Genomic DNA, 21,667 nt, shown 5'->3' with positions numbered 1-21,667 from the left:
GTGTACCACTACCAGAGTCATACCCCAGAGGTTATTTAGTTCCTGGCCGTTTTTTGGGGGTATTAGCCTCACAAGATGATCTATAATATTCTTACTCTTGCCAAATATGAAGATGTACGCTCAAGGTGTATTTCTCCTGCATTGAGGTCTGGCCAATGCTTGAGAATGCATTTCTTCAGTTGATTTGAGATGGGAGTGGGGGGCGGAGTGGTAAAGCAAGCTGAGCGGTTATTGTCTTTTATGGACTAAGGATAGTAGTACACCCCTGGAGCAATACCATGGTCTTTTCATTGGGCATTTCACTAGTTTACGTGGGTGCCCTCTGGCGAACAGCATGTTAGCCAAAATGTTGGCCTCCTGGAAGGAGTCCTGTTTGAAAAAGCAATTCCTTCTAAGAAGGAGGAACTGAGAAAAGGGTAAGAAATCCCTAAGGGCTCTGGGATGGTGACTTGGTGAATGTTTCTTTCCGTGGGTTTGCGGTACAGTGACGTATATAACTGGTCATCAGAGGTTTTTTTCAGAAGGTCCGGGAACAGAATGTCAGATCTAATTTGTCTTAGTGTGAATCCAACTAGCAAACAGCCAATGTGAATTTTGCACTAAAATACCTCCCTTAGAAATTAACATTGTTTATCAGAGGGCTGTACTCTTTGAAGGGTTTCAATATCTTCAGTAACAAATAAGTGCCTCATCTGTTTCTCGGAGATGCAATTTTAGTGTCATGTTAAAGTTTTGGGGTTGTTCTGGCATGTTTAACATGTTGGTATCCTCTCAAATCTCCACCGCCTCTGATACACACGGGTTATTTCTAAGGTAGGTATTTTAGTGACAAATTCCCATTGGCCGTTTGCTAGTAATATTGTGGACTACAGTTTCTTTGGGTTGTGGTGCTGCTAATGGTTTGAAGAACATTTGTGTGAGACTGGTTTGTGGATCGAGGGCATCACAGGTCGAGTAGATAGCTCAAGTTACTAGATTTTTTGAGGCATGTTGGAGGATGGCTTTGAGTTCTGGAGAAGGGTGACATTTCATGGTGGAGGTTTAACATCCCATGGACTGTTGGTTTGACCGAAAGGTGAGGGCAAGGATGAGAGACGCAGAATGGGCCTCCCACGCCATTGGGGAAGCAGGCCTATATTACTCCTTAGTCCCAGATACAGGAAGTGTACAGGGGAGGCTGGACTCTCCCTGACCTCAGAGGGTGTTGGGTTCCTGTTCAGCTCGGCCAGGCGTTACAGTACCAAAATCAGTCAGAAACAGTATATGGGGGATTGTGAGAAAGTGGCTCTATATGTACTGGTCCAAAGTAAGGTACAGTGTGTATAGAGTCCACAATCCCCAGAGGTTAAAGTCAGGTCTGACCTTACTCTCTAAAGTGGTAGCTTGGTTGAGCAGTAAGGCAGTACCAGAGGACAGTGTAAAGCATTTGTTGTACACACTCAGTCAGCAAAAGGTTTCACACACTCAAGAACTGAACTCTAGGCCAATTGTTTTTATATCCAAAGATATAGCTGTTTTATTTTTTAGAACCAACAGGTATCAAAATATACTTTTCTCGATATGAGTAGTCTCATGTAATTACTTTGCAAAGAGGCAATAAACTTTGGAAACACAATAGGTACAATGTTTGCAGTAGGCAACACAATTCTAAACACAATTTAACATTGAGTGCATAAATGCAGCTGATTACTTTATAGATTACTTTTGTAACTCCAAGATTGGATCCTAGATTCAGTCCTGGGGGTCTAAGCTGAAAACAGTTTAGTAAAAACGTTTTAATTATTGCAAAGATTTTTAAAGAATATAAAGGTATTTTAAAAGTTGACAGAAACTTTTCCGTGAAACATTTGCAATGTTATCCAGTGGAAGGAAATTCAGGTTACAGGTACAGTACGTTCTCGTTACTTTTGTAATCCAGTACTGGGCTCCTAGGTCCAGCACTGGGATCTCTACTTAAGACACGTAAGTAATTATGTTTCAGTACTTAGTACGATTTTTAAGGAATATTTCAAGTTTTCAAAAGTAGACACTTAAAAGAAATTTCATAGAAAATCAGACAATGGATTCCTATAGAGAAAATTCAGGTTACTAGTAAACCCGGTTAGGATTACTTGTGCGGTTCTGTACTGGGATACAAGGTACAGTACTGGCTTCTCTCCTGATCACAGGTGAGTACTTCGGAATTCGATATTCGGCTGATTTTATAGGAATATTTTAGTTTCAAAACTTCACACTTAGAAGATTTTTCGAGTCAAACCAGTCAATGTTATCCTATGGCAGGCAAGTGAGTAATCGGTTTCCATGTGAGTACTCGACTGGTGAAGTTAAGGTTCTGGGCATAGACTCAGGGGTCCCCCAGGGTCAGGTAGGGACAGTTGGTACACCCTCAGCGGCACAGGGGCAGCCGGGTGCAGAGGTAGTTAGCCCCAATGTTATCCAATGAGAGGCAGGTGGCCTTCGGTTGGTGGCGGCTGGCTAGCAGGCCATGCAGCTGTGGGAGCTGGGCTCCTGGTCACTTGCTCAGGGCAAATGGGGAAGTAGTATAGGACAAAGGTTGCACTGCCCGAGGCACTCGGGCGGCTGGGTGCAGGGTGCATTTGAACCGTCGGGCGCTCAATGTTATTCAATGGATATCTTGAAAAGGGAACAAAGGCTGCAGGCTCGGAGACGGAGGGACCAACACTTCAAGGGGTAAGTTGGGATCTTGGAGGATAGGTAGGCACCCAGGAGTTGGGCACAGGGGGGCCGTGGGGCGCCGGGTGCAGGGGTGTCTTTTGAGGTCCGGAAATCTTACCCCCTGCTGGTCGCGGTCGGTGGGGTCCTTTGTCCTGAGACTGCAGGCGTCGTCTGGGTCGTTGAGGAGGGTCCTTGGGCATTGGATTCCAAGTCAGAATCGCCGGAGGGACGTCCCCAGGGTCTTGATTCACTCCAGCACATGGCAGGTGCAGTGTGTGCAGGGTTCGTGGTTCTGGGCTGATGCCAGGGCTTGTTACTTGCTTTGAGCAGTACCACTGCTCGTGGGAGACCCAGGTAGTCAGAGTCACAAAGCAGTCAGGTCCTCCGGGGCTTTTGAGGTTGCTGGCCACTGGAGACGCCGGGGTTTAGCAGGAGCAGGTTCGAGGGTCGACAGGCCAGTAGGGCTGGGGCCAAATCAGTTGGTGTCTTCCTCTGTTTAGCAGCTGCCCAGCAGGTCTTCTTGTTCCTTGTTCTTCTTTCTTGTTTCGGAATCTGGATTAAGGTTCAGGGTGCCCCTAAATACTGAATTTAGGGGCGTTACAGGTAGGGCAAGGGCAGGGACCAATGGGACTCTGTCCTGGGGTGGGTACACCCCCTAGCCTGCTCCTCTCCTGTCTAGATGTTATTGGGCAGGGCTCCCCATCTTCAAGATGGCCAGGGACCGGGGTCATGCTTCACCTCGCCTCTCCCACCTGAGGGGTGGGGTTGGCACAGGGTGGCACACCCCCCTCTGACGTAGGATTTCCCGCCAGTCTTTCCGCCAGAGTGGGGGTCAGAACTGATGGGGGCCAGTTGCTGAGTACAGCAAGTGGTCTGGAGAAGCTCACAAAGGCGGAATGCCTTTGAAGCTTCCCCTGCCCATCCTGGGGGAGGAGACTTGGCACCTCGTCCCAGAATGTGCATTGTTGCAGGCCCAGGAGAGCAGGAGCTCTCCACCCAGGGGTCCAGCAACATGTCTGCTGTGTGGCAGCCTAGGCAGCCTCTCAGACAAAACGTGGATTGTAGGTTCAGGTTTCAGGGGGCATCTCTAAGATGCCCTCTTTAGTGCATTTTGCATTAAATCCCACATTGGCGTCAGTGTGGGTTTAATGTGCTGAGGAGTTTGATATCAAACTTGTCAGCCTTTAGTGTAGCCATTATGGTGCTGTGGAGTTCGTAATGACAACATCCCAGCACCATATACTCTTAATGGCATCACTGCACTTACAGTGTCCAGGAATGGCCCTGGGTACTGTAGGGGCATATGGCTCATGCACCGGTGCCCACACCACTGGCATAGGGCACCCAGCTAGAGGGGTGGCTGATGTATGCCAGGGCAGTGGGTTTGTGGCATGGCACACAAGGATGTGTGCCATGTCGACTCTTTGTTTAGTTCTGCACCAGGACACTCAGCCTGCAAAGGCAGTTTGTGTGTGTCAGGGTACAGGGCCCCTAAGGGTGGCACAATAAGTGCTGCAGCCCTTAGGGGTCTTCTCTGGTCACAATGCCCTGGGTACCCAGGGTATCATTTACTAGGGGCTGACATGTGGCGAGAGATGCCAATTGGGTTTAGGCTTTAGTACAGTTTTTAGGGAAGGAACACAGGCCTTGGGTACCTGATTGGCAGGGATCCAGGGCACACCAAAGAAAAGTGCATCAGGTATCAGGAAAAAAGTGTGGGGGTGGGGCGGGGTACTGCAACAGAAACTCACTTTCTCACAGGGATCCAGCACACGTCACTACTGGCCCACCTGTCTGAGACCCTGGCCAACTTTCAGAGGGATGAGCTTATTCTGGCCGAACTGCGTATCAGGATGCACATGAATAGAAGGGGTCAGCCCTAGCCTACAACTCAAAGCTCGTACACTACACGACCATGACACTGACGGTCCTCGTCAGAATATGGAGACAAAGCTGAGAAATAACACTCTGTCTGCAGTGGCTTGATGAATATTCAATGAATCATGGTGCAGGGAAGGAAAATGAGCCCGTCCATTGGAATAGTAGTCAAATGCACCATAATGGGGTTCAGCGGGTCACTAAGCCACTGGTTCTAATGCCACTACACCTGAAATATAGATAGCAACGCTGGTTAGTAGTCTGGAAGAGAGGAACCCAGTGTAGGAATATGGGTTTCTGTTGCAGTAACCCCCCCACTTTTTGCCAGACTACTGATGCTCTTTCACTTGATGTGCTTTGGGTCCCTGCCAGTAAGGTTCCCTGGGCCCTGCCAATCAGGTTCCCAGGGCCTGTGTTCTTTCCCCAAAACTAACCCAATTGGCATCTCTGGCCGCAGGTCAGCCCCTGGAAAATGGTACCACAGGTACCCAGGGCACTGTGACCAGTGAAGACCTTTAAGGGCTGCAGCACTTATTGTGTCACCCTTAGAGGCCCTGTACCTTTCCACACACACCCTGCCATTGCAGGCTGTGTGTTTTAGTGCAAAACAAAGTGAAGAGTCGACATGGCACACATCCGTGTTTGCCCTGCCTACAAGCCACTGCCCCTCTAGGTGAGTGCACTATACCAGTGGTGAGGGTACAGGTGTGTAAGCCCTGTACCCCTACAGTGTCTTAAGTCAATTCTTAGACATTGTAAGTGCAGTGCGGCCATTAAGAGTATATGGTGCTGGGAGTATGTCATTACAAACTCCACAGTACCATAATGGCCGCACTAAAAACCTAGAAGTTTGCTACTAAACTTCTCAGCACATTAACCCCACAATGATGCCAGTGTGGGTTTTAATGAAAAATGCACTCAGAGGACATCTTAGAGATGCCCCCTGAAAAACGACCAGCTTCTGGTGGATTCCCTGACTGGTACACACCAGCCTGCCGCCATGAGTCATGTTTCTGGACCCCTAGCGTGGGAGCCTTTGCTCCCTGAGCCCAGAAACAAAGCCTTTCCTGGGTGGAGGTGTTCACATCTCCCCCAGCCCAGGAAGAGCCATCTGTGGCAGGGGAGCTTCAAAGGCCTTCCAGCCTTTGTAATGTGACCCCCAACATCCCCTGCTATCAGGAGCAGGCCCCCTTCCTGTCTCCCCTCCTTTTTGGCAGGAAGACAGACGGGAAAAACTAGCCAGCCCAGAAGGTGTTCCCACCTCTGCCAACTCCACCCCTCAGGTGGGGGAGGAGAGGTGAAGCCTCCTCTTTAGTGCCTGCCATCTTGCAGATGGCAGGCACTCCCCAATCAGGATTAGGGATTCTGCTCACTCCACCACGTGGGGTGGGCACACCCAGAGTGTAGTCACCCTAAGGTCAGTAGCCCATTGGCTACTGACATCGAGACTTACAGTATTTAGGGGGTAGGCCTGAACCAAGAAGGCAGATTCCTAAGAAGAAAAAGGACGAAAGAAGACGCCCAGCAGAAAAGACTGCTGAGAACAACTGACTTTTCCCCAGCCCTACCGGCCCGTCTGCAGTTTCCAGAGATCCTGCGCCAAAAAATGTCTTGTCTTGCAGCCAGCAACCTCCAGAACCCCTGGGAGGACTCTCTGCCTTCAGCAAAGACCGGACCTTCAGGGAACAGCAGCTCTGTTCAGAAGAAACACCAAAGAAAGACTCCAATCCTGCTGAGGAAAAAGAAACCCGACGCCTGGACCCACCACTGTACCCACCACTGTACCCGTCGTCTACGGCCCGAGTTCGAGTGGCACACCGGTCCCAGTGAGGTCCGCCAGCACTCCAGAGTCCGAGTACTCCGTGGGTTGAGGACTCCCTGCGTCGCCTGCTGCCTCTGCACAGACACCCCCCCACCCCACCCCCCAAACCGTGAGTGGCCCGATAAGGTGAAATCCGACGTCAAAAGACACCCCTGCAACCAGCCACCCTGCACCCTGGAGAAGAGAACCTGAGGTGCACCTACGCCCCCGTGCCCTCCAACTTACCTGCTCAGCTGTTGGTTCCTCCAGGAAGTCTTCCTGGACTGAGCCTGCAGCTGAAAACCAAAACCGAAAATCCCCATTGAAAACAGGGCACCCGATGCTAAACCAGCACCCTGCACCCAGCCGTCCCTGCACCGCTGTGGGTGCACTTTTTGTGCTAAACAGGATCCCCTTTTGCCCTAAGCTTAACACCAGGAGCTTGGTTCCCACGACATTGTGGTCTGCTCGCCAGCAACCACCAATCGGAGGTCACCTATCCCTCATTGGATAACATTGGGCCTCAGCACTTTGCACCCGGCCACCCTAGTGCCGCTGAGGGTGTAACGAGAGTGCATCCCTGAATCTACTCCCCAGAAACTTAACTCCCACTACTGAATACTTACCCTAAAACCGATAACACTATTTTCCTCCATAGTTTAACATTGAGTGTTTTTCTTGGAAAAGTTTCTAAGCGTGGAGTTTGAAAACCTAAAGAAATTCTTTAAAATTGTACTAACTAACAAAAACGATTTTACTTACCTGTTTACAGGAAATGTCCCAGTGTAGTATCCAGGTATACTACACTGTGTAAGAAAAGTAATCTCAAAAGTAACTTACCTTTAATTCTACATAAAATCCTATACAACGTATATGTACTGTATTTACAAAGAAATGCATTTCTCAGAACAATACTGTAAGTCAAAACAAAATACATCTATAATTGCAATCCAAACTGTTACAATCAGTATATTTACTACAAAGTACTTATCACTTACCTGTGCCAGACTTGCTTGGTTCTAGGAAATAGAATAACTAAAAGAATATTTTTCTACAAAAACAATTGGTCTGAAGTTCACTCTTTGAGTGTGTGAATTCATTTGCTGAGTGTGTACAACAAATGCTTACCACTGTCCTCTGATACTGCCTTACTGCTCGGCCATACTACCACAAATAGAGAGAGGTGCTATCTACTTTACTTCTGCCTACCTTTTGGGCTCCACTGGACTCTGTGCACACTATACCTCACTTTGGTGTAGTATATACAGAGACAGTTTCCTATGCACGCCCCAAAGGAAGAAACAGATTTTTGGGCAGAGACATTATCATGCACAGTGCAAAACCTTCTTATGATTGTCTCTATCTTGCAAATTACTAAAGACCTATTTAAAGACCTCGTTAAATCCAGGGTACTTACACCTCGCATTGAAAGAAAATACATGCATTCACTAACTGACCCAATATATATGAGGAGCCACCCACCAGCAGACTCCTTAGTTTTCACAACTGGAGGAAAAGGGCAGCATCCCAGGGCACTGGAGAGGCGCCCCCTCCTGAAAAGGAGAGTAAGCCGATGGACCCTGTAGGCAAGAGGGTAGCTACAGGGCATGCAAACCACTGGAAAATTGCTACCTTGGTCAGATTACTATCTTGACAAATAGAGCAACATGGGATGAGATGCAGGAACTAATACAACATCTCCCAGATATTTACAAAAAATGAGGGGAAGAGTTAGTAAATGAGGGCAGACAAATTTCCAACGCTACTATTAGATGTGCACTAGATTCTGTGGACACTGCTGCAAGAGGCATCAGCAGTTCAATAATGCTGCTTAGACATGTGTGGCCCCAAACAGGTTTGTAACGGCTAGGCCACGGATATCCAACCTTTTTGAGTCGAGGACGAGGTTGCAAATGTTCTTGCCAATCCTTGGGTCAGCAAGCCACATTTGAGAACCGCAAGTGATGCATGCAAGGACACAGTGCCTTGTTACCTCTGTCATTAATATCATCACAGGAAATGACTTTACAGGAAGAGATCTTAGAAGAAATTACACGGAAATTGGTTAAGAAGTCCCTAAAATGCATTTATGTCCCAAATAGAAACTATTTACTTTTATAATAAACTAAAAAACGGTAGTACAAAAAAAGCTTCATTTAAATGCACACACCCACTCGCATCTGTCTGAGACAGCTGTGCATTGCACCAATGAAGTGTGCTGTACAAAAAAAGCTGTTACACCTATAACTAAAATAGTCACATAAAACAAAGCAGTGAGTTTATCCTAGTACGGTATACAAGTTGATAAAAGATGTATTCATTAAAATCATTTTACCCAAAACATATGCTTATCATTTACATCAAATGCACCTTTTGACTTATGCATCAAATGCATTTCTTTGTCTCCAAATATCAGTGTATTAATCACTGCAAGCAATAATTTGTCCCAAAATGATCAGCTTTTCAGTGTGCCTCTTCTAAGAAAGACTTCCCGCCTGGGCGCCTTTGCCGTAGGGCCTTATTGGAAGTGGAACTATACTAAAAGCTGATCAATGTTGGAAGTGGAGTAGTTCTGGAAGTGGAGCTCCTATTGTAAGTGGAGGGACAGCGGAAGCAGGGCAATGCTAGAAGCATGAAGATGGCGAATGAGCGAAGCAAGAGTAATGGTTGTTTTGGATAGGTTGGAAGTGATTTGCTTTTGTGTGGTTGTGAAAGACGAGCACGGAGGAAGCTTATTTGGAAACCCTCCCTCTTTGATCATTTGCGCTGCTGTCTTACAGGTGGATTCCAGGGCATGCCGAACACCATGCGGCAGAGTGGTCCACGACCCCCAATGCGCCATTTGGGTCCATCTGCTAACAATCCAGGCCCCCGCGGCATCCCACCAGCTCAGAGAGTCGGTAAGGAGGCATACTATGGAGTGAGGAGGGGGGGGGGGTGGCTCATTATGTCTGCAGTTCCCAGTCTGCTATCAGTGAAATGTGAGTGCATGTTCTGGGCCTTCAGTCCGACTTTTCACTAGTGTTAACAGGTACAGGGTGGTTGACTTCGCAGATCTCCCGGAGTCTTTGCTGAGGTATTGTCCAGGGCAAGGAGGACTCTTGCATTGTTCCCTCAGTTTACTGCTTGCCAGTGGTCTGAATCCAGCTGTGTGAGGGAGGTTTGTGCTTGAGTTTAGACTAATGACGCGATGAGGAAAAACGCTCGTGCGCACAGTGAGATATTACAAATAGTATCAACACTCAATATCGTAAACAACTTCCCTGGCGCTCAACTTCTTGCAGCCCACGGTCAAAGCCACTAAGACTAAAATGTAAACAGAAATAGAAGAAGCGTCAAAGTCAAAAATAATATCTAGTATTTTTTTTTATTTGTAGTAAGGTGGTATTTTCATTCAACCAAACAGTCTTTCTTGATGAAGATATTCAAAACGAAGATATTCAAAACAATTGTACAAATATAACACTCCACAGCCTACGCGTTTTGTCCCATAAGGGACATCATCAGGGCTCTATTTTAATCCACGTAGTGATCTCATCTTCGTTTTGAATATCTTCATCAAGAAAGACTGTTTTGTTGAATGAAAATATCACCTTACTACAAATAAAAGAACGGAATACAAGTCACAAGGAGGCTTGCAAGGAACTTTTGATTTTTCATGGACTGCAGGACTCAAAAATGCTAGATATTATTCTTTACTTTGACGCTCCTTCTATTTCTGTTTAAGGTTTGTGCTTGAGTCTGCTGATGACATAAGAGCTGTGCATTTTAAAGACTGGGATTATTTTTATATCAGCAAACATCCCTTAATATACTTTATTCACTGATGATTATATATCAACATACTATGCGTTATCGAACTTTAACACACAGTTTTGTAGATTAGTACAAAGTCATGGCGTTCTCGGGCATGCCAGTGTACAAGCTTGTGAAGACTGCCAGTCTCTTTCTTTGCAAAACTTCTGACAACGTTGCATCTAACTCATGAGATTACTATGCTCCAGGTCTTTCATCCTAAAACTCCTACTCAAAAATCAATCTAAAGCTGCCACACCACCACAGAAAAATATCACTTATAAGTTGTTTGACCCTTTTGACAGGTAGATACTCATTTAAATGTAGACATGCTAAGTCATTCTTTTTGATTAAAGCTTGGTTGGAAATCTGGTCAAGAATATGCTGTATCTGTAGGCCTTTATTTTTGGGGATGCAAAATCAAATTCCCAACCAGATGTAAAGGAGAAAAGAGAAAGAATGTAATTTAGAAAAATGTACCTTCAAGGTGATTGATACCCTTAATTTCACCCCACCTGCTATGTCTGGGTCAGCCAATCGGAGGTCTACAGCAAGTTCAAGGACTAGCAAAGGCCCGTGACCCCCTAGAAGCAGTTCAGATTACAATATGCTCGGTGGATGTCAGATGTCCTTTCTGTTGCTCATCAGGCCGTCTAATCAAGAGATCTGCAATGAGTTTGTTCCAAGCTTGTTGATTTAAAGAAACTACTAAGTAAAATGGCCCGGAGAAGCACCCCCAATTATACCATATAGGGCAGAGACTATGTGACCTAGTCACACACACTCTGGCAACACATTAGGGCTCCACTGCCTATACAAAGGGAGGACAAAGGCACAATCGACCCCTTTTTGGACAGACGGGGCCCTAAAGCTAGAACCCGTCACCTTCAAGTTAGCCATCAGCACCAGGTATCACTCACACATTGCGACACTTCAGATACCCAGGTAACTCAAAATAAAACCTCCAGTCTGCCTATCTAGTAACACCCGCCTCACTCACTGATACACCATCAACAGCATTTACTTTTCAACTCACACTCATCAGTGCACACTGAGCCGTCACACATACTCCACACACTGCTGACATAATAGCGCAACACAACTTAAAAATGTCATGGTTTTATGTATGGTTGCTAATTGAAATGTACCTTGAAAATGTCCATTGTTCACATGGTATTTATAGAGCGCACTGTCACCAGACGGTCACCTTGCGATGTCGCCTATTTGGCTTCCTGGCGCTGATACTCATACCGCTGTGGAACCCCTCCTGGCTTTCCCTGTGAAGTGTCCACTCCTGGGCACCCCCAGGATGAAACCTGGCATCCTTAGCGCTGTTGGGGCCGGTGTGGAGGCTAAGCAAGCTATTGCCCATAGTTGCAGCGTGGGGCCCGTAATTAGAATAGGCACCGAGGCGAGAATTAACAGGTCCGAGGAAATTGAGCCCGAGACCCCGCAGAGGCGGGAATCGAACCCTGGTCCCCTGGCCAGAACTCTGCATCAGGGTCTGCCGCTCTAACCATTGAGCCACACTCCTCCACTTCCTCCTCCTTAGATGCATGCTTCACAAAAACGCGGTTAGACTCACCTCCACATATTCTTTATGTCCTCATCCCGGCAGGCTACAGGAATCACCACATCTAGAGGGGGATTCAGTCATTCACAAGTTCACCTCAACCTGCTCTTAAAGCAAAACCGCAAAACCGAAGTCATTTGGGTACCTCATTTTCCACTTAACCTCTAAGGATCTAGGACAGCATCCTTCCATCTCATGTCCTTCCATTTCATCTATGTTACACACATGTATATTTCTCCCCATGTGCCATGTCCCCTATCACTGCATGTAATATTTGTAAGTCACCCCTTACAGCCCCAAGGCAGGGTGCCTTATATTACATGTGAGGACATATCCGCATGGGCAGATATGCCCATTTGCTGGTCTGTTCCATTGCTGCCAGTACAGTGATCAGAGAAACCATTTTAACCCATGTGCTGGACACTGGTGAAAACAAGTTACCCATCTACATGATGGCTTTACTAATAGGGATGTTTGGTATCAAGCATCTTGTATTCACAAACCCACCCTGATGCCAGTGGTGAATATGAGAGTATGTGCACACAGAGGGCACCTTTGAGGTCCTCCCTGAAAACCTAGCTGCCTCTGGTGTGTTGGCTGACTGCTCTCTGTCAGCCTGTCTCCCGAGGCAGATTTCTGACCTCCCAAGTGAGGGCCTCTCCTCATGAGAGCTGGTAGGCCTTTAGGGGGGCGCCTCTAAGGTGCCCTCTCTGTGCATGTATTGGTAAATCCACCACTGACATCAGGGTGGGTTTACCAATATGAGATGTTTGATACTAAACATCCTTTTTTTCTCTGAGGTCATCATGTAGCTGTGGAATTCGTTTTCACCAATGTCCAGCACATGTTCTAAAATCGCTTCCCTGGTCTCTTATACTGGCAGTAATAGTACTGACCAGCACAGGGGCATATCTGCGCATGCAGGTATGGCCTCTCATGTAATATTCAGCACCCTGCCTTAGGGTTGTTAGGCCTGCTTTTGGGGTGACTTACAAATATCACATACAGTGTTAGGGACATGGCACACAGGGATGTGTGACATGTTGTGTTTTCCCTTTTGTCCCCACCAAGACATGAAGTCTGCAATGGCAATCTTTCCAGTGCTTGGTGAGAGGTCCCTTAAGGTGGCTCAATTCGTGCTGCAGCCCTTAGAGACCCTATTTAGCACCTCAGGCCCTAGGTACCAGGGGTACCTTTTACTAGGGACTTACGGAGGATGCTAAAAGTATTGTCAATTGGGGGAAACCATTGAACATTTTTAGGAAAATAACACTGGTACTGTGGCCCTGGTTAGCAGGAATCCAGTACACTTCAGTCAAAGTTGCATCACATACCAGGCAAAATATAAAGAACTATCTTCCTACAGCTTCCATGTCTCTGGTCGAGCCCATTCTAAAAAAAAATGCACCTTCGCCAAAGAAAAATTAAAATCCAAGAAGGTATAGGGTGGATACTTGCTTCTAACACCAAAAAGGAAGCTGTCCTTTCAAGAGGCACTAGACAGTCCTGTTCCTCAAAAAAAGAAGATGAAAGATAAAGCCACCGGGCCTATACACCAGCGTCCTCGTCTTCCTCCATCACCTCCATCACCTCCTCCCCCAAAACCTCCATCATCTCCACCACTTGACCCTTCACCTCCAGGGTCACTACGTACAGAAGATGGGGAGTTTTGCAGCGTGAATCTTTCTGGATTCACTATGCTGTGCATATTCCGCAATCTGGTGGTTGGGTCCGGAATCGTAGTCCCACCCTTGGGCGCCATCTTCAGATTCTTTTTTCCGCCGTTGGGTGTGGATCGTCGCGTGAAGCTCCAGAAGTTTTGGAGGAGAAAAGGAGAAAATACAACAACTCTTCGACGGGAAAAGCCTGAGAAGATTGGGAGAAGAAGACCATCAGAGAGGAGACGACGAAGAAAGGGAAGAACCTAGAGATCTTCGACGACCTTTGGGGAATGCGCACACAGGGGGCCCCCTGAGCACAGGGATGTACAAGACACCCTTTAAATTCTGCAGAAACTGCCACCACAAGTTCGCGCAGAAGGACCAGCACCCGGTCTGCAACCTCTGCCTGCCAATCGACCACAAGAGCAAAGACTGCAACGCCTGCTCCGTCTTCAAGCCGAAGACACTCCGGGTTCGAGAGAAGCAGAGGATAGCTCACTACACGATGCAGGGCAAAGGCCAGGCCCCGACGCTTTACGAACTGGGCCTCTCCACCGAGGACAATATCGCCGAGGGTCCAGATGACTTCACGGTCGCAGAGACCGATAAGAAAATGTCTGACAAGGTAGGAGAGTCTATGACCCCGAAAACCTCGACAGGGCCTCAAAAGCCTGAGGCAGACTCTCGAAAGTCAGAGTCCACAGCCTCGAAGGGAGCACCGGCGCCGAAAACTTCGACGACCGAAGCTGCATCCTCCGAAAAAGGGCCCAGCGGATCCTTCGAGAAGGACTCCCAGGCGCCGAAGACCGGCAAAAAGCCAAGGTCGACCCGAAAAAGGGTCTTCAACTTCGAAGGAAAAGGAGCCGAAAAAAGCTTTGACGTCGATGACGCCGTCGAAGAGAGCAGCCGAAAGGCTCGACGACGAGCAGGCCGCACAGTTGGAGAGGAAGAAAAGAAGGCTCTAGGCCGAGATGGAGAAAATCCTTCAGAGGAAGAAAGACTTCGATGAAAAGTTACAAGATCCCCTCGAAGCCAGTGACGGCCGTCACTGAGGTGCAGGAGCACGAGGAGTTCAACGCCGAAGAGCCGCCGAAAACTCCACAGCCCTCGAAACACGAAGAGGAAGAGGACCTCTATTACGCAGAGGGGGAATATGGGGAGCAACTGTCAAGCTACGGGTCAGGATCCTCGACGGCCCAAGACCAGGAATGGCAGGACATCGAGGCCGAAAACCCGGAGGAGGCTGTCGAGACATACCCCTCGAAGCCTTCGCCGCCGGATGACATTGGGGCATACAACGAGGTCGTCAGGAAGGCAGCAGCAGCTTATGGGGTTAAGCTGGAAGAGGAAAAGCCTAAAGCAGACTTCCTGCTGGAAACATTGCTCCCCACGCAGACAAGAAGCCAGTTCTTGCCCATGCTGAAAAGTATCACTGACCAGAGGAAAGAAGCGTAAGACCCGGCTACATGCAGATCAGTCACGCTGAGGACGGAGAAGAAATACAAATTCTCCTCCCAGGACCCTGCTTACATCAAGGGGTCCGTCACAGCAGATTCAATAATCGCTGCAACGGCCAGAAGAAGGGCCAACGTCCCAACAACATCTGGGCCACCACCTGACAAGTATAATAGCAGGAGGATGGACCTGACGGGCAGAAAAATTGAGAGGAACGCCGCAATGCAATGGCGGATGGCTAACTCCAACGCCCTCCTGAACAGGCATCAATACCAGCATTGGGATGAGATCAGCCAATTGCTCAAGCACCTCCCGGAGCAATACCGTGAGAGGGCATCACACCTTGTGGAAGAGGGAAAAAGCATTGCTAACTCGTGCCTGAAGACAGCCTTGGATGGGGCTGAAACATCCAGCAGACTGATGGCTATAGGCATCACAGAGAGAAGGCAAGCCTGGCTCAGGATCTCAGGCTTCAAAACTGAGGTTCAGAACAACATCCTGAACACACCCTTCAATGGGGAAACACTGTTCGGAGCCCCAGTTGATGAGAAACTCACCCAACTGAAGAAAAACAACGAGACGGCAAGGTCCATGGGGGCCCTGCAATTCAGGGGGATGAGAAGAGGCACCCCTACACGGAGGCCGAACGGAAGGGGTGGAAACCAGCAAGGACAATCACACAGGCGTTCCACCAGGGTCAACAGAGTGACAACCAAGGTCACCAGGGCCAGCAGAAGCAAAACTGGAACTATCAGAACAGGGGCCAGTCCTTTCGAGCAAGAGGAAACAGACGGGGCCAGAGAAGGAGAGGCGGTGAACAACCCCCCTCTAAGTGACTTCACACGGAAAAAGGTGCTCACCCACTCGAGCCCTCCGTGAGAGGAGCACGGTAAAACAAAGAGGAGAGGGCTACACGGACAAGACACAAAAGACCATGTAACACCAGTAGGAGGCAGGCTGCGATTTTTTTCTCCAGGAGTGGAGAAAAATAACCACAGACAAGTGGATACTCAACATCATAAAGTTCGGATACTGCATAGAGTTGGAAAAAAGACCACCAAACAGAAAGCCAAAGAAAAGAGAGTACTCGGGAAGAGAGCTGCAATTGCTCCAAGAGGAAGCTCAAGAACTCCTCCTGAAAGAGGCCATCGAACCGGTCCCATTCAAAGAACGGAACAGGGGAGTGTACTCAAGCTACTTCCTGGTGCCAAAAGTGGACGAAAGCCTAAGACCCATCCTGGATCTACGGTTCCTAAACAAATATGTAAAGACTCAAAAATTCAAGATGACGTCCCTACAGGAGGTCATCCCACAGATAAAGGCCGGGGACTTCTTGTCCACCATAGAGCTCAAGGATGCGTACCTGCACATCCCCATGAACAGGCAGCACAAGCACTTGCTAAGATTCACAGTAAACAAGGATCACTACCAATTCACAACCCTGGCATTCGGTCTAAAGTCCGCACCAAGGGTATTCACCACATGCCTCGCAGCAGTGGCCGCACATCTGCGAATAGAGGGGATACACGTGTACCCCTACCTCGACGACTGGCTCATAAAGGCAAGCTCTTACAGGACATGCAAGGGTCATGCAGAGCAGGTCACAAGAACGCTAACAAGCTTGGGATTCTCCATACACTGGGGAAAATGCTCGATGGAACTGGAGTGAAGATCTTCCTGGGAGCTCAAATCAACACCGTCCAATGCAGGGTGTTACCCAGCGAAAAGAGGACACTCAGCCTACTGAGGGAGAAACGTCACTACCAGAAGGGGCGAGCTCTGACAGTGAGGACAGAGTGCAAGATCTTGGGAATGATGGCGTCATGCATACACCTGGTCCCCAATGTACGCCTACAGATGAGACCACTCCAAGAGTGGCTGCAACAGAAATGGTCACAAGATACAGGAAGTTGGGAGGATCTAGTGGTTGTAACGCACAAGGTGCAGGAAGAAATGAAGTGGTGGACCAAGGAGAGGATAACAATAGGGAAGCCTCCAACGCCACCGGACCCAACAGCGACCATCACCACAGACGCATCCCAGAAGGGATGGGGCGCACACATGAACAGGCTCAGATTGAGGGGTCTGTGGAACCCAGCGGATGCGGTCAGACACATCAATTACCTGGAACTGAAAACAGTGTTGCTTGCCCTCAAGGCTTTTCAGAAGCACCGGTACAACCAGAAGGTGCTGATACAAACACACAACACCACAATGATGTTTTACATCAACAAACAGGGGGGAACTCAATCATTCCCTCTGTCAAGCTTGGCACAGGAAATCTGGAGATGGGCAATACCACTCAAAATAGACCTGCTAGCCATACACCTGCCAGGGAAGGACAATGTAGAAGCGGATTGGCTCAGCAGGCAGACTTCAGCATCCCACGAGTGGGAACTCAACATACAGGAAACAGTGAGACTATTCAGGAGGTGGAGGACTCCGACAAAAGACCTGTTTGCAACACGCCAGAATGCAAAATGCCAATACTTTGCATCCAGACAACCAGAGGCACTATCCCAGGGGAATGCCCTATGGATAAGCTGGTCAAAAACATTTGCCTACGCTTTTCCCCCCGATACCATTGATCCCAAGGGTTCTCAACAAATGCAGTACCAGCAACAGGACGCTCATCCTGGTGGCACCACAGTGGGCCAGGCAGACCTGGTACTCACAGATAATGGAGATGGCGCAGGGCCCACCCCACAAGTTCTCAAAAAGAAGAGACCTACTCTCCATGGAAAAAGGAGAAGTTCTACACCCAGAGCCGGAGAGCCTCAACCTCTCAGCTTGGCTCCTGAGGACTTAGAGTTCGCACATCTAAAAGTACCAGAGGGCACCCTGCGGGTGCTGCGAGAGGCAAGAAGGCCCAGCACACGCAAATGCTATGGGGAAAAATGGAAAAGATTCACTCAATGGTGTTGCAAGAAAAAACTCCATAGAAAGCTGACCAGGGAATCAACGGTGCTAAGATACCTCACGCACCTAATAAAAGCTAAACTAAGCTCATCCTCGCTGAGGGTACACCTGGCAGCGATTGTGGCATACACAAGAGGAGAAACAGGGAGAAGCTTCTTTACATCTCAAGTAGTAAAAAGATTCCTGGAAGGAGCTAAAAGAATAGCGCCACCAAAAAGAATGCCGCCGCCGGCTTGGAACCTAAATGTGATACTTGCAGAGCTCATGAAAGCACCTTTCGAACCCATGCACAAAGCATCACTGCAAATGCTGACAATGAAAGCGGCATTTCTGGTAGCAATCACCTCGCTACGCAGGGTGAGCGAACTACAGGCACTAACACTGCAGGAACCCTACATCCAGATACACAGTGACAGGGTCGTGATGAGAACAGACCCGCACTTCATGCCAAAGGTGGTGTCAAGGTTCCACATGAATCAGAGTATTCAGATTCCTAGCTTCTTCCAGAACCCCACAACAAGCGCTGAGAGGGTGCTCCACACTCTAGACGCAAGAAGGCAGTGATGCACTACCTTGAAAGGACGAAGGGACACAGGAAGACAAAACTGTTCTTCGTATCCTTCGCAAACAGTTACATGGGTAGACCAGTGACTAAGAACACCATAGCTCGATGAATCGCACAAACGATACAATTCTGCCACAAGCAAGCGGGCCACGAGCTAACAGGAAGGGCACAGGCCCACTCAACCAGAAAGAAAGGAGCAACAATTGCCTTCCTGGCCAACACACCAATTCAGGACATATGCCTGGCGGCAACATGGGCTTCAGTGCACACGTTCACTAAGCACTATTGCGTGGATGTACAGATGAACAAGGAAGCACAAGTAGCTTCAAGAGTGCTTCAACATGTATTCAACAACCAACGCTCATCTTCCACTCAGCCACCACAAAAGTAACAAAACCGCTACAAAATCTATGCACAGCATAGTGAATCCAGAAAGATTCACGCTGCAAAACGAATAGTTTACCTGTCGGTGTAGTTTTGCAGCTTGAAGATCTTTCTGGATTCACTAGCGAAACCACCCGCCTCCGCCAGAAAGATGAGGCTGGAGGAGAAGGTGGAAACACATAGAAAAGAAAGCAAGTTGAAGATACGTGAAAGAATTACGTTGAAAAAAGGATTAACAAACATAGCCATGGATTCACTACAAACACAGGAAAAAGAGACAGAAAAAAAGAATCCGAAGATGGCGCCCAAGGGTGGGAGCTTCCGCCGGAAGCATGCCGACGTCACCGAATGTACACCAAATGGTGGGACGTCGACGCCCACCTGGGCTACGGAAAAAAAAGAGAAAAAAGACTACGATTCCGGACCTAAGATTGCGGAATATGCACAGCATAGTGAATCCAGAAAGATCTTCAAGCTGCAAAACTACACCGACAGGTAAGAAACTATTTGTTATAAGGGCTATTATCTTTACCGCCCTGCATACAACAGTTATCCCAATACCCCCAACGGATCTATATCTGCAACAGCCAGGATGCTGGAGATACTCCACCTCCTGAAGAGGAGAGTAAGCAGATAGATGCAGCTGGGAAAGGGGTTGCAGCACAGGCAGCTAATCATTGGCTTATTGCCAATTCAGAAGTCCTTGTGGCCCGCTATGATAGAGCCCATTGGGATGAGATGGAGGAAATCTTACAGAAGGTCCCAGAGGAACACAGCAAAAGACTGACAACAAATTGTCACAGAGGGTCAGGCGATTACCAACAATTCCATCCGCTGTGTACAGGAACGCAGATGATACAGCTGCTAGGGGTGGTAATACCAGCGTGCTTCGTAGACAACACTCATAGCTTAGGCGTTCTGGGTTCAAACCAGAGATCCAGCAGGCAGTACTAAATATGACTTTTGACAAGGAACACCTTTTTGGCCCACTAGTTGACACCACCCTTGATAAAAAGGAAAAAAAACACTGATACAGCTAAGACAATGGGAGCGTTACAAACAACAACCCCTGTGGGTCCCTTTGTCGCGCAGGCTACGGGAGGTACATATAATCCACCACTACAGATTTTGCCTCTTCCCAATAAAAACAAGGCCAGTCTGCCTACACTAAGGGCTATTTTAGAGGTCTCTTCAGAGGCGGAAACAACAAGGGAACCGGACAGTGGTGCCTCCGCATGCAAACAAACACCCACTGCAAAGCAGTGACTACCCAATCCTTCCCCCTGACCACACCTCACCTGTCGTGGCCGGACTTCAACTTTTTCACCCAGTCTGGGAGTCCATCACCACAGACCAATGGGTACAATGCAATATACAACATGGCTATTGCCTGGTGTTCATTACCACACTACCCAACATCCCACCTTGCACTCACAGTTTATCACAGGCTCATCTAACCCGTCCCACTTCAAGAGCAAGGATCAGGAGTCAGAACATTTCCATATGGTGACTCACCAGCATGTTAATTCCACTTCTCCAACAGGGCGACTTTATGGCAACACTGGACCTAAAGGACACCTATTTCCATATACCAAATACACCCTGCCCACTGCAAATACCTCAGATTTGTCATAGCAGGCAAACATTACCAATTCAAAGTTCTTCCATTTGGGGGGACCCCGGTACTTTGAGTTTCCCCAGAATGTTTGGCAGTGGTCGTAAAACATCTGCGTAGACAAAACGTTCACGTATTTTCATACCTGGATGATTAGCTTATCAAAGCCAGTACCCACTTACAATGCCAACAGTACACTCAATTGACAGTGGTTCTACTTCATAGAGAAGGGTTTTCTATAAATGTCCCCTAGTCTCATCTTCAACCTCTCCAATTTCAACCTTACTTGGGACCAATCCTCAACACACAGTTAGGATTAGCTTGCCTTATCCCAATCCCTCTTGAGTTCAGAACTTTCCGTTAACTCTACCTCAGCTCCAACCAAATACAACTGTAACAGTATGGACTGTAAAGCATCTGCTCGGAATGATGGCCTCTGGCATTGCGACAATTCCCCAAGCCAAGTTACACTGCGTCCCCTGTAGCAATATCTAGCTCACCAGTGGTCTCAATCACAGGGTCACCTCGAAGATCTAGTGTTGATATACCGCTGCACTCACCGTTCTCTCTATTGGTGGAACACCAACAACATGCTAAAGGGGCGGCCTTTTCTGGACCCTGTTCCTTACCTCACTCTCACCACAAACGCATCGGATACGGGTTGAGGTGCCCATCTACAACGCCTCACAGTACAAGGTCTGTGGGTTGCCAAACATCAATACCTACACATCAACTACTTGGAGCTTCAGGGGATCTTCCTAGCACTAAAGGCTTTCCTTCCTCATCTATTTCACAAGGTTGTTCTAGTCCGGACAGACAATTTTACAGGTATGTCTTATCTACAAAAACAGGGTTGGACACAATCTTCTCAACTGTCACAACTGTCTCAGACCTTAAGGAACTGGGCTCTTCAGCACCATATTCATCTCTTGGCGGAATATCTGCCGGGGACCGACAACTATTTTGCAGACCTGCTCAGCAGGATGCAGCAACATACCCACAAATGGGTACTCCACCCCAGGCGCGGTGCGTCCATTAGGGCGTGGGGGCGTAGCCCCCCCGCCCGCAGCTCCCTCTGCGTCTTTGAACTTAAGTAAACTCTCAGTTTACTTAAGTTCAAAGACCCGAGGGAGAACTGACAATCATGTCAGTCAGCACATGACGTCGGACCGCCCACCCCCTTCAGAGACTGAAGGGGGTGGGTGGTCTGGCGGCATGTTGGCTGACATGCATTGTGACGTGGGGCAGCAGCACAACACAACTGCGCATGAGTGGGGCGAATTTTCGCACCGTGCCCACTCATGCGCACTTGTGTTTTCTCTTAATTGCGCATGCCCATTAGGAG

General features: G+C 48.2%; 1 protein-coding gene across 3 annotated transcripts in view; it reads left to right on the top strand.

Moving 5' to 3' along the window:
* The window catches only part of PABPC4 (poly(A) binding protein cytoplasmic 4), a 143,791-nt gene that overhangs the window by 71,033 nt on the left and 51,091 nt on the right, over nt 1-21,667 (top strand). For all 3 annotated transcript variants that reach the window (XM_078680772.1, XM_078680771.1, XM_078680770.1), the window contains one exon: nt 9,136-9,255. In XM_078680772.1, the coding sequence (XP_078536898.1) occupies nt 9,136-9,255 (120 nt within the window). The remainder of the gene's footprint in view (nt 1-9,135; nt 9,256-21,667) is intronic.

The sequence above is a fragment of the Lissotriton helveticus genome, chromosome 3_1 (genome assembly GCF_964261635.1).
Source record: "Lissotriton helveticus chromosome 3_1, aLisHel1.1, whole genome shotgun sequence".
NCBI classification, from domain to species: Eukaryota; Metazoa; Chordata; class Amphibia; order Caudata; family Salamandridae; genus Lissotriton; species Lissotriton helveticus.
The sequence above is the reverse complement of the archived record's forward strand: the minus strand, read 5'-3'. Positions and strand labels throughout refer to the sequence as shown.